We start from the raw sequence: 14,899 nt of genomic DNA on the forward strand, positions 1-14,899 counted from the left end.
TATGATAAAAAAAAACATTTATTGACTTGACAAAGTGATACAGCAACCAATCCATCCATGACAAACATGATTCCATCACAAATTATCCCCGAAGGACAGTTGACCAAATAAACACAAATCACAAGGACATACAACCCTGACCTACTAATAGCAATGCTATGTTAATGCACTGCATAAAATATCAACACTATCAATAAAAAAAAGTATACTGTAATACTGCAGTCTTAGTTTACTAAATGTTGAAATTCTTGTGACAATAAATCTATTTTCATTTCGTGGTAATAATAATGACAACACAAAACACCAAGGATATTGTTCTCAGCTAATATAAAGTACTAGTACTCTTGAAAGATTACCCCACCCCTTCCCCTGCCCCAGCCCAAAACTGTTACATCATCCAGGGTAATGTCTTATCCTGAGCATCCTATAAAGAGAAATAACAAAAGAAATTAAATGGCATACTTAATTGAATGAACATTTTCAACAGAACAGTTTTGCAATGACTTTCGAAAATCATTTTAAAACAAGATTGCATTTTGGGTAATGCTATTACGGACAACACTGACAACCATTTTTTATATGCATTTTGTCACACATTAATCACAATCAAATTTTGTCATGCTACCATAATTTACACATCTTTAGATATAATTTCTTCTAACAGAATTAATTTTTAATTTTCTTAGTTCTGTTGAAAATGTATGTGAAAATATTTAAAAAAAAACAATTATGCAGGTTGATTTCAGTGGGATAAAAACTAGGGAGTGTGTAGGACTATTTTTATGTACAACGTGAAAGATTAATATCAGGTTTTGGAGATTATAATAATTTAGAAGATGAAATCCTTGGTTATGTCTTTTTATGAATTTATTTTACAAGAGCCATTTTGTTTTTCGATTTAAGACATGGCCTGTGTGTTTCAGTGCATATTCATAAGCTGCCTCCCCCACAATAAAATGGTCATTTACACAAAGTCCTGGAATTCGTGGACATTATATATGGAAATTCTAAAACCAGCTTACCTCTGCAACCACAGTGAACACATTCAACAACTTTTCCCTAAAGACAAGAAAACAAATGAATCATATGATATACACAGTAAAAATATATTTGAATTTAATTTTGCCTGGAGTGCATTTAACAGCCACAGTATCGAGATTCAACATGGGAGATTGCAGTGTGTCAAAATACCTCAAGCATGATAAATGTAGACAACTCTCAGTGGGCATTATCATGCCAGAATATGTAGTACATTGATAAATACAAAATCATCAATTCATTATAGCACGTTTAAATAATATGGCAATGTTTTTTAAAAACAGCTGTTTTTTTTATTAATGTACAACTCTGTGTGGCTTCATTTTACACATAAGTAAGATGACTACTGGTACACTTTTCAATTTTTGCTGATACCGTAGCAGCTCTAGAAGTATAGCATGTACTATATATGCTAACAAGTCATTGAAAATGACACAGTCCCCGTTAAATTTTGGGAAGTTCTCTTTGTGCTCATAATATTAAAGCATAGGGGTTGTCGCAAGCCTGTCCTTGAAACTTGAGTTCCAAGTGGCGTATACAACAGATTGTTTATTTACATCAAAACACGTGTTCCGTGTAGTAGTAATATGGCCAAAAATAAAAACAGCCGTTATTCGTCCATCTTTGATCTGATTATGAAACACACTGATATGTATGATGTATGTGCCAATACAAATGAAAATGGTACATAAATTGTGGAAATTTAGTAGTAAGGCCAAAAAGTCAGATGGCTGTCAATCGGCCATCCTTGACCAGATTTTGAAACAAATTGTCATGGACATGCATCTTAACATGTATAAAGTACATGTATGTGCCAAATTTGAATGAAAACTGACAGAGCACGCATAAAGAGAAAACAAAAAACAAGATGCCTGCCAGTTCACCATCTTTGATCCAATTGTGAAATAAATCGTCATGAACATGAATCCTAACATGTATTATCTATGTACCAAGTTTGAATGACAACTGACAAAGCATGTCCAAAATACAACATTTTCAAAAAACAAGATGGCTGCTAGTCGCCTATTTTGAAACGAATCGCTAAACTACTGCATGTGCATATGTCCCACATAAGGTACTAGGCACATGCAAAGAATGAACGGAATCGGTCCACAGGATTCTGAAATATGACTCAAGACAGAGTGACGTATGGACGGCCGGACACACGGCCGGACGAACAGACTCAGGAACTAACGGACGGCCGGACATGTATCCTAACATGTATGATCTATGTACTAAATTTGAATGAAAACTGACAAAGCATGTCCAAAATACAACATTTTCAAAAAACAAGATGGCTGCCAGTCGGCCATCTTTGATCCAACTGTGAAATAAATCGTCAAGGACATGTATCCTAACATGTATAATCTATGTGCCAAGTTTGAAAAAAAATGCCAAAGCATACACTATTTATACACTGCACTATTTTCAAAAAACAAGATGGCTGCCAGTCGGCCATTTTGAATCGAATCGCTAAACCACTGCATGTGCATATGTCCTACATAAAGTACTAGGCACATGCAAAGAATGAACGGAATCGGTCCAAGGGATACTGAGATACGACTCCGGAAGGACACACGGACGCACAGACGCACGGACAGAGACCGAATTATAAGTCCCCGATGTGAATATGGCCAAAACAGAGGTGTGTATTCGACTATACAAAGGCTTACTTTAATGATGCAGTTTACAATACAATTTTTGCCTTCAAACAGAACAATTGCAGTAATCTTGTAATAGAAATTTCTCTCAATGTGCACAAAGAAAATTTTTGTGAACATGAATCAATCATTTTAATTATGACTGTGATAATGATTTATGAGTACAGCAACAAAACTTAGCTTAACACATCACTTGCTGGAGCTTTCTCAAATACATTGTAGTAGATATTAGCAACCTGTGACTATCGATGGAGGCTTCTCACAGTCAATGTGTTAACCCTGCCTGCCTTACTAAATGGAAAAGTCTCTTAATTCACTATCTAGGGCCTAGACTAGCATCACACACTTTACAACAGCTGTATTTGAAATAATCTGTAAATTGTGACAATAAAATCAAAATGAATCTACTTACTTCTTCCAATTTACTTTTAGGCACTCTGCATATACAGTTTGTTCCAAAATTTGTGTCCCTTGCTTGTATACATCGGAGGCAGCACAGATTTTCATATCCTTGTTTTTTCCATTTGGCGATTAGATTCTTATCAGCGTATCCTTCTTTGATACAGTAATCATATAATTCTATAAAAAAACAAAAACATTTTATATGTACTGCCAATCAGGATATCCATCACCAAATTTGCTTTTGGCAATAATAACTCCTCTTTCGTAATTGTATTTATGAATGGACATTCAATTTAAACAGATTACTCTGAAATCAGAGATACCTAACGCTTGGCAAAAAAAAAAATACTGTCTTGTAGTACAGATACCATATTTGCTCTCTTAGAAGCGCATATAAACCCACAAATGCACTGCGTACTGAAATATTAAAATGTTATGAATTTTGATCATAGAAACACCTCTAACGAAATGGCTAAAACAACACAATTATATTACAAATTTTCAAGTGCTGGTTAAAGAGTTAGTCATTACATGGTGCATGTTTGAATTTCTTATAAACAAAACAATATATTTCACACACGCTGTAAACTGAGCGTAGGTCCCTTATTGCACACAATGTGACAATTGCGGCGCTTTACCACGAGGTTGCCAATGGTAGTGACAGAATTAATGACTGATATTTTGTAATATAATTATGTTGTTAGCATGTCCAATTGAAACATATATTAAAAATCAAAGTCATGTAAACTTTTTTTTAAAGGCTGCATTTAGAAAATACGAGTCGAATCAAGCACGAGACCTGTTAGCAGTCACGTGGTTGGGCTCATTTCATTTCAACCTACCTCTGCTAATTGCTCTTCTTTTGTAAAATAAATCAAAAATATATCTTGATCTCTGATGGTGTAGCTTAAATATTGGCCACAATGCCTCCACCTTTCTTTTGCCTTCATGTGGCTCTGTTTCCACTGAGAATGAAAAAAAGAATACAATGCATTTACAAACTCACTATGACCCACGGCACAAGGTACGGCTAGTCCTGTTCACAAGGACTGTGTGTCTTGATGATCCTCTGGACATGGGATTGTTTGGGAATCGTTTTATCATCTGTAAGATTCTGATCCCAATAATCTCTAAATGCAGGACTAAATGTTTGGCTAGATACTTCTAATCACATGCAAAACAAGACCTTGGTATAATACTTTGGGTACTGGTTAGGTCACCAAACCGACTAGCCTGATAACTACCTGACCAATACTATGAAACTGACAATAGTTGTGTTCACGTTACACGAAGTACGGGCTAAGATTTAAGCTGATTTAGGCTTATCTAGCATATTTGCATTTTGGCTAGACCCAATTGCGTCCACGCACAGGGAGGGCCAGTCGTTAGCACAGGCTAAGGGGTGCCATTAGTCGGTGACCTTTGGTAAGCCGCTATTTACGAACAAAAAATGGATGACACGCGCGAGGTTCTATTTCTGCTGCTGGCATGTTTCGTTCTAAATTTGAAGCGACGTGCACAGGAACGCGAGAGAAGACGGACCCAACTTATTTGGATGCACATAAACAGTATACAACGGTCGTAACAGAATACAGAGTTTTATTAATGCATGTCGTAGACAGCGAACCAAATTTATTTTGTCTACGATTGGAGCTGCTGTACGCTCTACTACTACAGTGACCCGATTAGTGTGGAAGCGAGCGCGGAGTAATGACTGGTGGAATAGTGTCGTTATACGAACATGGGACAATTTTCAGACCCAAAGGTCGCCGCAGAGGGTGCTTAGCCCTGGGCTAAGCGTTCGCGCATACTTCGTTAGCCCGTGCTAAGGTCTAGACCGCGTCTTAAATTCAGATCAGATTTAACCCGTACTTAGCATTCCTTAGCCCGTGCTAAGCGTTCACGCACGTTTTCTTAGCACGGGCTAAGGAATTTGACCTCTTAGCCCGTGCTAAGGAGCTGTGCGTGAACGCAACTAATAATAAACATAAACATGAAGAAACCAATTCTACACATGTGTGGTGTCAAATGCTGATGTTTCTGATTTTGATCTAGGGTATGGGTGGATTATGACATACCTGCTTTATTGACTGGATATTTTAAACTAAATTACTGTTCAGGTCAGGAGGAAAAATACCCTCTCTTATTGTTGGTATCAAGCGATTTGGTTCGATGCGAGTTAGTTTTGGTGTGAGCTAATCATTAAAATCGATAAATGTTCAGCTTTTGATATCCCATATGACTCATTCAGACAAAAATACCGGTAATATTTTGTATTCACTTTATTCTGAAAACAGCACCACCTTTTATAGGAACCGTAATGATAGTTAGCCTGCATATGAACTGTATGTTGGGGGTTTAGATCTATTAACACCACCACCACTACCACAGCACAGGGATCACCTGGCGTATGATCCTAACAACCGAACGTACGGTCCTGTATGTAAGACTAAATGATAGTCGGTGTTGTTAGGACTTGTGTAGTGTACAAGAGCAGCTTCGTTTGGTCCATGTACACTCATTTACTGCACATCACGATCAACATCGTGTGTTTCTATCACACTAATGTCCGGAGCGTACTACAAAATGACTCGGAGCCAAAACAAAACTTTCAAAATCTGCTGTATTAGTAAGTTACCTTCTCTCATTTTCTGATCAAGTTCATCTAGTGTCGGTTCTATAAGCTCCCAGCCATCTGGAGGAGGTTTCCTGCTCCTTTTAACCTTTGGCATTGTGTAACAAGTGACGAAAACTAACTGAGTGATGCGACTGTGTAATGTTCGCAAATGCGATACACTGTATTGTGTCTGTACTTCCCGTCTGAATGAATTGTGGGTGCATGGATAAGACTCCTCAAGTCATTGATAATTGACAACATTAAATGGCCATTCGCTGAACAAGATGCACCATAACAATTAAATTGCCTCGGGTATAATAAATGGTTCAACCATATCCCCTGAAAAGAACATACACACATTACAATTAGTATGGTATGTTTTAATAAACAATGGCGACATAATGCTCGATTTATACACAGAATATCGTGTTTATTCTTCAAACTCCCTCATCGAAACTAAAATCAAGAATCAAGTAATTCCTCATTTGTGAACGGTGTTGGAGTTATTCCCTCTATTATTTATTACAACAAAAGGAGTGCGGTTATTATCGCTGATGTATTATATATACAAAATACAGCATTTCTATAAATCGCGCCCTTTCGGGAACTTTTACGACGTCAAAACTACGTAAATGGGTCTCAGTCCCTCAGTGTTGTGAATTATAGGAAAAGTGCATTAGACCATAGGAACGGCTTATGTAAGTACCAATAAGTAGTTAGAGTAAGTACTGTTAACTATAAGATTTGATGATTCAGAACCATAAAAACACATGCAGAAATCATTTAATATAAAGTAATCTAGGTACGCATCCATTTATCATGAACACACAGGAATCTCAAAAATGTATACTGAAGATTTGTTTCCAATATACTAAAGTCAGTCAGTGCACATTGTAATCAGTTCAAAACATGTTGAACAAATGTTTCCCGGGGGGGTTACTCCCTGCTCCAACTCGAAGTCAGACCTGGTACCCATACTGTATAGCTTTTAAAAAAAGCCTCTAAACACGTATTTATTTTTGTGAAATTATACCCGCGTCAAATAACTAAATAACACCCCTTTTATGCGTTTTTTTTTACATCAGCTTGCGTACCATATTTTATTCAGAGAACGCCGGAAAATGTTTGAACGGTTCATCAAGTTAGGGTCGCGCCGTGGTCGATGTGTGTTCCATACAAAATACATTGTTTACACGAAATTCGCGCCAGGTACATTTAAAGTTTGGCAAAACAACTATAAATGTGCCTTTTGTGCACATCAGTGTACATGAGTTTACTAACATTCTTATTCGTATAACTGCGAAATAGGTATTTCTAAAAACTGAACATATACCGTACATTTGTACAGTTTATTCATGGAAAAACACACTGTGCCTTTATTCTCCACTTTCACGCTGATTCACAAACGGTAGAAAAAGAAAGTTATACTCTAACAAAAAAAATCAAGTCAAATATATATATAGGCACCCAATATATTCGATGAGTTAGACGGACCCATATTCTAAACAAGGCTGCGATTGACACACGCATTCACGTGGAAATTAGTATTTCTGATTGAAATGAAAATACGAATTTGGTTGGGGGAGGATCACTGTTTTTCAACAGAAATCCCTGCACATGCGTGGCGCAATGACCTTTAAAATTTATTAGTCACCTGAAATTCATTGTTCAAATAATATCAAATAGCTAGCATACAACAAAATTAATTATTGTATACGTTTGTTTTGAATAATTCCTATATAATCAGAGTCAGAGTCAGAATCGCTACATATGTACTTCAAAATTCGCGCCACGCATGTGCGGGATATATGTATGTGCTCTATATAAACAAAGATGGCGACTTTGACTGTTGCACAGATCAACGAGTACAAACTGAGACGTTACCAAGCTTTAATTAGGTATTTTTTTTAGGTGAGTGGAAGGTATCGAAGGAGTCACCGGTGGTAATAAGTGCAAGTAGCGTGCCCAGGTCAAACCTCATACTTGTGATTTCCAATAGAAGAGTGCATTGGATTGTGGGAAATTCAATGTTTATCAACACAAATATCGCACATGCGCAGCGCGACGACTACCGCCGAAGTCCGTGTACAGATCTATCACTCATGCACATACATAACATTCTGTACAGTGCTTCCAGAAAAGCTGTTTACAATATTTACTGTTTACAAACATAACACATTTATAAATTTGAAAACTGCCGTTGTCCAATGAAAACGATCGCCGTAACATCGCCGTGGATAAATACTCGCTCCTGAAGAGACGGCCCAGTCTGCGCGTGTGCGTAGACGTAAATACCAACACTGATTGGCTTTGCGGTCATCGTGAAACACCGCGCGAAAGATTATAGCCAATCCAGGCGACAAGAAGAAAGCTGTACATTATTTTTTAAACATATTTATAACAATTCGTAAAAACTGACCATTAGTTTTTCATTCAAATTCAAAAACTGTGATTGGCTCCAGAGCTCCACTTTATCTACGCCCATAATGCACGCGCAAGCCTTCAAGTGCAAAGCAACTGCGACCGCCCATTTATTCAAAATGAAGGGTTGTTCATTGGATGATGTTGAAATAATTTATCATTGTTAATTAGAACTCGTGATCATGTTTTTTGATTGTTCAATTTGAATTCTAACAATCATTTTGATTTATAAAAAAATATATTTATAAAGCGTTTATAACATCCCCAGCTTTATGTCTTTCAGTGTATTGGATTTGAATGAAACTCAGCCATATAATGGTGTTGCTACCACAATCAGCTGGCGCACACGTGATAATAAAATAAATACGATATTTACTACATGGGGGCCGCCATCTTGAATGACGCATAAAACTAATTAAGAGACAAGTTGTGAAACGCGTTTTTCAGATTCCTACAAATCAGGACAAAAATACCAATCTTTCACAAAAATACAGTCCGTTGGGATTATATTAAGCCAACCGATAAAAAAATTCGGCCGAATTCGTCGTTTTTGTGTGGAAAAATCCTTTGCATACGAACACCTAATTACGCGAAGAACCTAGAACACTAAGCCGGGTATTTGAAACCGAAATTGTCATCTAAGCGTTAGGCCGTCGCTGATTGGCTGCTGTGCTGGAATGCCAATTTTAAGTTTCAAATACCCCGGCTTAGTGTTCTAGGTTCTTCGCGTAACTAGTCTCATCAATGAAATAAAGAAATATATATATATATATTTACTTTATTACTAATGCATTGCAATACAACTAATTAAATTGAAAGAAATTGCAATATAAAATATTTTCTATTTCACGGTCAGTATTATTTACGAAAATATTTGTTTATAATTTTATAAATTGGCTTGGCAATTTCCAATTTAATAAATAAAATTAAAGATACACTAACAAAAATGAAATATTAATTATTGGCGATCCGCTCTGCTAGGATTGCCCTTATAATCACTTTTGTCGCTGTGTGTGTTTGTGTATGTGTCTGTGTGTGAGATTTCCAATGTTTTTACGTATTATTTCTTCTGTGATTTTTTTTGGCTTGACCGATTTTGCTCAAACTTGGCAGGTAGGTAACACTTTCACTCTAGTTATTAGGAAAAATCTGGGAAAAAATTGGCCCACCGTTGCCATAGTAACAGCCAAAAAAACTTGTTTTTTTGGATAGCTTCGTGCCAAATGTATCGCCTCCTACAAATTTGGGATACAACACCTCAGACATAGCTCATTCTACTCAGCTTGAGTGTGGGCACAAAGTTACTATTTGAATTTTTGATATCTTTTTTCATTACCGAGAAATTTGACCCCACAGTTGGGGTAACTTTTCACCGGCAACGGCTTTTAACTTCTCTGTGATTTTCTTGGCTCGGCTGATTTTGTTCATACTTCACAGGTAGGTTGTACCGTCACTATTTGAAAAAATCCTGGCCCACCACTGCCATTGCAACAGCCAAAAACTGATTTTTGAATAATTTCGCCACAAATGAATTACCTCCTACGTTTAAAAAATAACTTACCCCTTTAATAGAGCGAAAGACAATGTTACAAGTATAGCAACAGCCAAAAAAACTGTTTTTGTTTTTTTGATAGCTCCGCGCCAAATGCATCTTTTCCTACAAATTTGGGATACAACACCTCAGACATAGCTCATTCTACTCAGCTTGAGTGTGGGCACAAAGTTACTATTTGAATTTTTGATATCTTTTTTAATTACCGAGAAATTTGACCCCAAAGTTGGGGTAACTTTCACCGGCAACGGCTTTTAACTCCTCTGAGATTTTTTTGGCTCGGCTGATTTTGTTCATACTTCACAGGTAGGTCGTACCGTCACTAATTGAAAAAAATCCTGGCGCACCACTGCCATTGCAACAGCCAAAAACTGATTTTTGAATACTTTCGCCCCAAATGAATTACCTCCTACCAGTTTTGTAATAGCAGTGTTCAGATGATCATGCTTTTTCTGTTGGCTGTTGCGCACTGGTAACGCAGACGTTGTTACACTGTATCAACGTAATCCCAACGCAACTTTGAACTTTGAATGAACTGTAAATGCTGCTTCATTCTAGAAAATACTATTGCAAAATGGTTGGAAATGTAACAGCAGAATACGCCCTAGTAATAAACTAAGTGACTTCTAAAGACTGAATGGTTTTTGCGAACTTCGAATACAGGGCCCATTTAGTTATAAACTGACGTTAGCTTCAAGTTCATGTCCGACCATGGAAACAGCCAAAACATGTTGCTTGTTTTTTTAGCCTACTGGCTTGTATTGACTATGTCCCGGACTGTTTACTAGTACTTACTTACTTGTCAGTGTCTGACTGTTATATATAGCCCAGAACACGTCAGAATAGTAAAAAAAAAGTCAGGAAATGTCAGTTGCCCTTGCCTTGAGAGCCGTTGAACCAAAACAATTTGTCACCCTTCGCCGCCTACAGCATCGATATGATTTTATATTGCATAGAAAAGAATACTAAATGCAGCTATCCCGGTCACCAATCAAATCATCAATCTTCATGATTTATGCAAGTGGCGTTTCCATCTATTTGCTTAATGGTCTGAACTTTAAAATTGTCAAGTTCGAGAGTGTGTTTTTTACGTACAGTGACGCGAACATTCAACAACGTGTTTAACAGGAAGTCCATCTTGGGCTAGTGGCATTGTTAAATTTTATACCAAAAACGTGAATATTCGTGATGTATTTTAAGTCTAACCGGATCATAAGTGAAAATTTGTTAGTACTCCAATTATCCAAATATATTTTAGTATAAGGTAGTATTAATGACATTACATTACAACAATGATGTTTCACAACCATAGAATGGGATGTGTTATAAAGTTATACAGCAATATAAGGCAACATTAGCTTGGGAACATGTTTTTATATAAAATAAATAAATAAATAAATAAATAAATAAATAAATAAATAAATAAATAAATAACAAAACTATGAGTAATATAGCGTCTTAAAAAACAAACAAAAACAAAACAAACGCGTACCCCCCCCCGCATTGAGGTGTAATTAGACTGGCACAGTGTGAGTGATTTATTTCTTTTTAAAGTTTAAATTAATTAAAAATATCGCGAAATGGAAGTGTTAACGCAAAATCACCCATTCGCGTTCACCCCAAATTTCGCAAAACTATTTTTTCAAAGTGTTTTATTATTATAATTCAACTGAAAAAAAATCACCACAGCTGGGCCAATCTAAGCTGTAAAAACATAAAATGCCTTTTTTTATTTTCTGTTACCTGTACAAGCGACCCCCTTGTCCACCCTCTTACCAGGTACTAATGATTCGTATGTTGTGCATTTTGTTCTTAAAACCATTACATTCGGTGTACTATGTGGACCGAGTTATTGAAAACCTTTGCTTGATAGTTTGCAAACAATATTGGAAGACTGACACTCAAACAAACCTGTGGGTGCTATTGAAATGGTTTATAAAAATCGCGACCTTAGGGGGCCATTACAATGTGTGAACTTGAAGCATTCTGGAAGCTCGTGGCATTTGATAAGAAAAAAATATTCTAACGTTGCTATTATTACATATTCCAAATGACATAGCGAGTATAATATAAATGGTGTTTAATCATAATAACACAGCCAATGCACATGATACGATGGTGATTTATAGTAATGACATAGCGGGTGTTTGTAATATAATAGTTTGTTTTTATCAAAATAAAATGGCGAATGTACACAATATGCATAATATAAATAATAATATTACGGCTGCACATAATATGATATTGTTTGAACATAAATATTTAACGCATCTGCTACATAGTATATTATTTTTTTTTACTTTAAGACCCATATGGCTTGTCACATACAATGATAGAGTAAACATTTCAGTAATAGTGCGGACGAATAAAGACCACATCACATAATTATAGTATACATCCAAGCTGTGGCATATTGGCAGTTTATTTAAAGGTCACTCCAAGAAAAAGTCTGGTTCAACATTTTCACTAATTGCTGGTTATACGGACGATAGAAGTCATACAGTTTTTTACGTAGATGGTCACTCGGGACAGGTTTGGGTATAGCGCGACCAGTGCTAAAGTTGCAACGTTTTTTAGATTTTGCCAAACAGTAAACGTGATTGTCTTTAATATAAATGAAATGTTCTTTTTTGAAATATGGTTTAATGTCCAGGAACTTTTCAATTATTCTCATTTGTTTTAGTGGGTCTTTAGAAATCTCGATTCCATCAATAACAAGGATTTGATTCATCGGGAAGTATTTCAACCATCTTTTTAGATGCATGGCATATTTACCAATATGGATGAGTTCAGATTCGTCGTTCACGTCGCCATTTTTCTTCAGTACAGTGTCCTGAAAGGTCGCCTTAATTGGTGGTCCCTTCGATTTTCCCTTTGATGTAAGCAGCCACATTTCATGATGATAGTCCGACACCGCTCGCTCAACAGGGTCCCTCACATTCAGAATAATTTTCACGTCCGGTGAGACGTCTTCTCTGATACGACGTGGCACATCGTCTGTGATGAAATATCGCGGTGTTTTCTCAAATACTTCCTGTGATTCTGTCGAAAACTGAAATCTTGAACGATAGAACTCAATTCCTTTTTCGTAGTTCCAATCAAAGTAATGAACTTCGCCTTTTTGTGAAGATGCAACCTGTGGATGCGCCCGGAGTAAGAGACCTAACGCTGTCGTTCCTGCTTTTTTGGCGCCAATATTTATAACAGTTGGTAAACGTTGGGTGTATCCAACAAGTTCAAGTGCTTTGACGTAAATTCCAATTTGTTCGTCTCTTGTTTTATCGAACAAATTCTCAATAACAGTATCGTTCATTTTATTGATTGCTGATATCGCGAGTCTGTGAGGTTCACGTGGAACATATTTCCGAATACTTTTAATGCATGGCGTTAGCTTAGACTCGTTGATCTGCAGTTCTACTGATGACGTCGATTTGTATGTTGACAGTTCGCCTTGTCCATGAAACCTAATCTTGTCTTTGTCAAAATGCTTGGTAGACACCGAATCCACAGATGACATCCAACCAGTAAGAACAAACTTCTGTAAATATTGTAAATGATAAATAACCATGGCGATTGCTAAAGTTAAACATATACATCGAAACCAATTCCTGAAGGTGGCAATTTCTACTCGTCGATACATCTTTGATCTAGCTGCACCCTGCGCTACAAACATGGGATCATTAAAGCATTGTCACTGGAAATAATTGTGTAAGTCTGTGTGTTATCATTATCAGCAACACTATTTTAATCTAAACGCTGCGCATGTGCAGAACTATACCATACAATCTCGGGGGGATATTAATAGTAGGGTAGTTTACAGCAGCGGTCTGACGATTGTTATATTGAAATAACTGTACATTACAAATTGACAACACAGTAGCTTGTAATATATAAGATAAGTGTACCTTTTATCAAACATCGAGACTTGTATACATTGTTCCAGTGGTTATTAAACTACTTTTAAAACCAGTGAGCTAGGTATAGCCATATGTTTCACGTGGAATGACGACCCATTCGCCGCTAGTTAGCCATCTACCAACAAATTAAGGACCGCACTATAAGAATATCCATCATGTCATATGGTATTGAATCAATTACGTTAATAAATAATTATATTTTGTCGACAATATGGGTATGACTATTTAGGGTCAATATCTCGTTTGGATATTGTTTGTTGTGGTCAATATCTCGTTTGCATATTGTTTGTTGTGGTCAATATCTCGTTTGGATATCGCTGGTTGTGGTCAATATCTCGTTTTGATATTGCTTGTTGTGGTCGATATCTCATTTGGATATCGTTGGTTGTGGACAATATCTCGTTTTGATAGTGCTTGTTGTGGTCAATATCTCGTTTTGATATTGCTGGTTGTGATCAATATCTTGTTTGGATATTGCTGTTTGTTGTCAATATCTCGTTTTGATATTGCTTGTTGTTGTCAATATCTCGTTTTGATATTGCTTGTTGTGGTCAATATCTCGCCTGGTTATCATTGGTTATAGCAATGATGACAATGGTGATATAAAGCAGATCTTGATGATTTATGTTTTTTAGATGATGATCTAACGACCCGGATGGTTTCATACACTGATCAATATTTCACTGTTTGATAATATTATTCCGTTAACGTTTTTCCCTGTTGTTGGGTTGGGGAACTTTCAATACATGTTACTACTGCTAAACATTCCATATGTTGGAGTTGTTTAACTTGCCATCTGTTTGTTTGTAAACTAATTAGACGCAAATTAATTTGCGGTGTGATAAATAATGATATATAATTACATACCAGTTCCATATGTTATGCGAATAACCACTGTTAACGTGTCACGAGTATGGTAGAAAATAGAAAGAATGAATGATTGATTGGTAGACAAACAGATTGTCAGTTAATTATGTTCTTGTATTTTGTTTTTTTTCGATTGTTGTCAGTCATTTGTTTCAGGGAATTTAGCTATTTTCACAAATACGTAAAAATCTGCTAAATTAAATACATTGTACATGTAATAGAATTCTTTGTTTCACTGGCATTTCGATAACCGTATACTCAATTTTGTTCAGTTCTAAGATTAACGTGCGTGTATAACGTCAAAAATAAAAACCCAAATTAAATTTGAGTGGCCACATTAAGGTACACAAGACAGTACACTATGAGATATACTTATGCATACTAATTATAGAGATTCGAATATTTCTGGTAGTTTCAGAAAAGA

General features: G+C 36.3%; 2 protein-coding genes across 2 annotated transcripts; both read right to left on the minus strand.

Annotated features, from left to right (window-relative positions):
• LOC100369801 (protein BUD31 homolog) lies at positions 1-5,955 on the minus strand. Its single transcript, XM_002731486.4, has 5 exons — positions 5,740-5,955; positions 3,944-4,066; positions 3,112-3,278; positions 1,023-1,059; positions 1-424 (listed from the first exon to the last, which is right to left on the minus strand). The coding sequence occupies exons 1-5, from the start codon at positions 5,831-5,833 to the stop codon at positions 411-413; spliced, it is 435 nt and encodes a 144-aa protein (XP_002731532.1). The 5' UTR covers positions 5,834-5,955; the 3' UTR covers positions 1-410.
• Positions 5,956-11,754: 5,799 nt separating this feature from the next.
• On the minus strand, positions 11,755-13,259 carry LOC100371603 (heparan sulfate glucosamine 3-O-sulfotransferase 1-like). The gene has a single exon (XM_085502809.1). It carries the CDS (start codon positions 13,257-13,259, stop codon positions 12,117-12,119), a length of 1,143 nt encoding a protein of 380 aa, XP_085358935.1. The 3' UTR covers positions 11,755-12,116.
• Between the last annotated feature and the right edge of the window lie 1,640 nt (positions 13,260-14,899).

This window comes from Saccoglossus kowalevskii, chromosome 8 (genome assembly GCF_978046115.1).
Source record: "Saccoglossus kowalevskii chromosome 8, keSacKowa6.1, whole genome shotgun sequence".
Classification (NCBI taxonomy): domain Eukaryota; kingdom Metazoa; phylum Hemichordata; class Enteropneusta; family Harrimaniidae; genus Saccoglossus; species Saccoglossus kowalevskii.

Bases quoted from the DNA above. Each gene is read 5' to 3' on its own strand.
- LOC100371603 (XM_085502809.1), bottom strand. From the start codon at position 13,259: ATGGTTATTTATCATTTACAATATTTACAGAAGTTTGTTCTTACTGGT.
- LOC100369801 (XM_002731486.4), bottom strand. From the start codon at position 5,833: ATGCCAAAGGTTAAAAGGAGCAGGAAACCTCCTCCAGATGGCTGGGAG. The intron at 4,067-5,739 runs GTAACTTACTAA...TTTCATTCTCAG, and splicing joins TGATCAGAAAATGAGAGAAG to TGGAAACAGAGCCACATGAA. The intron at 1,060-3,111 runs GTAAGTAGATTC...TCTTGTCTTTAG, and splicing joins CTAAAAGTAAATTGGAAGAA to GGAAAAGTTGTTGAATGTGT.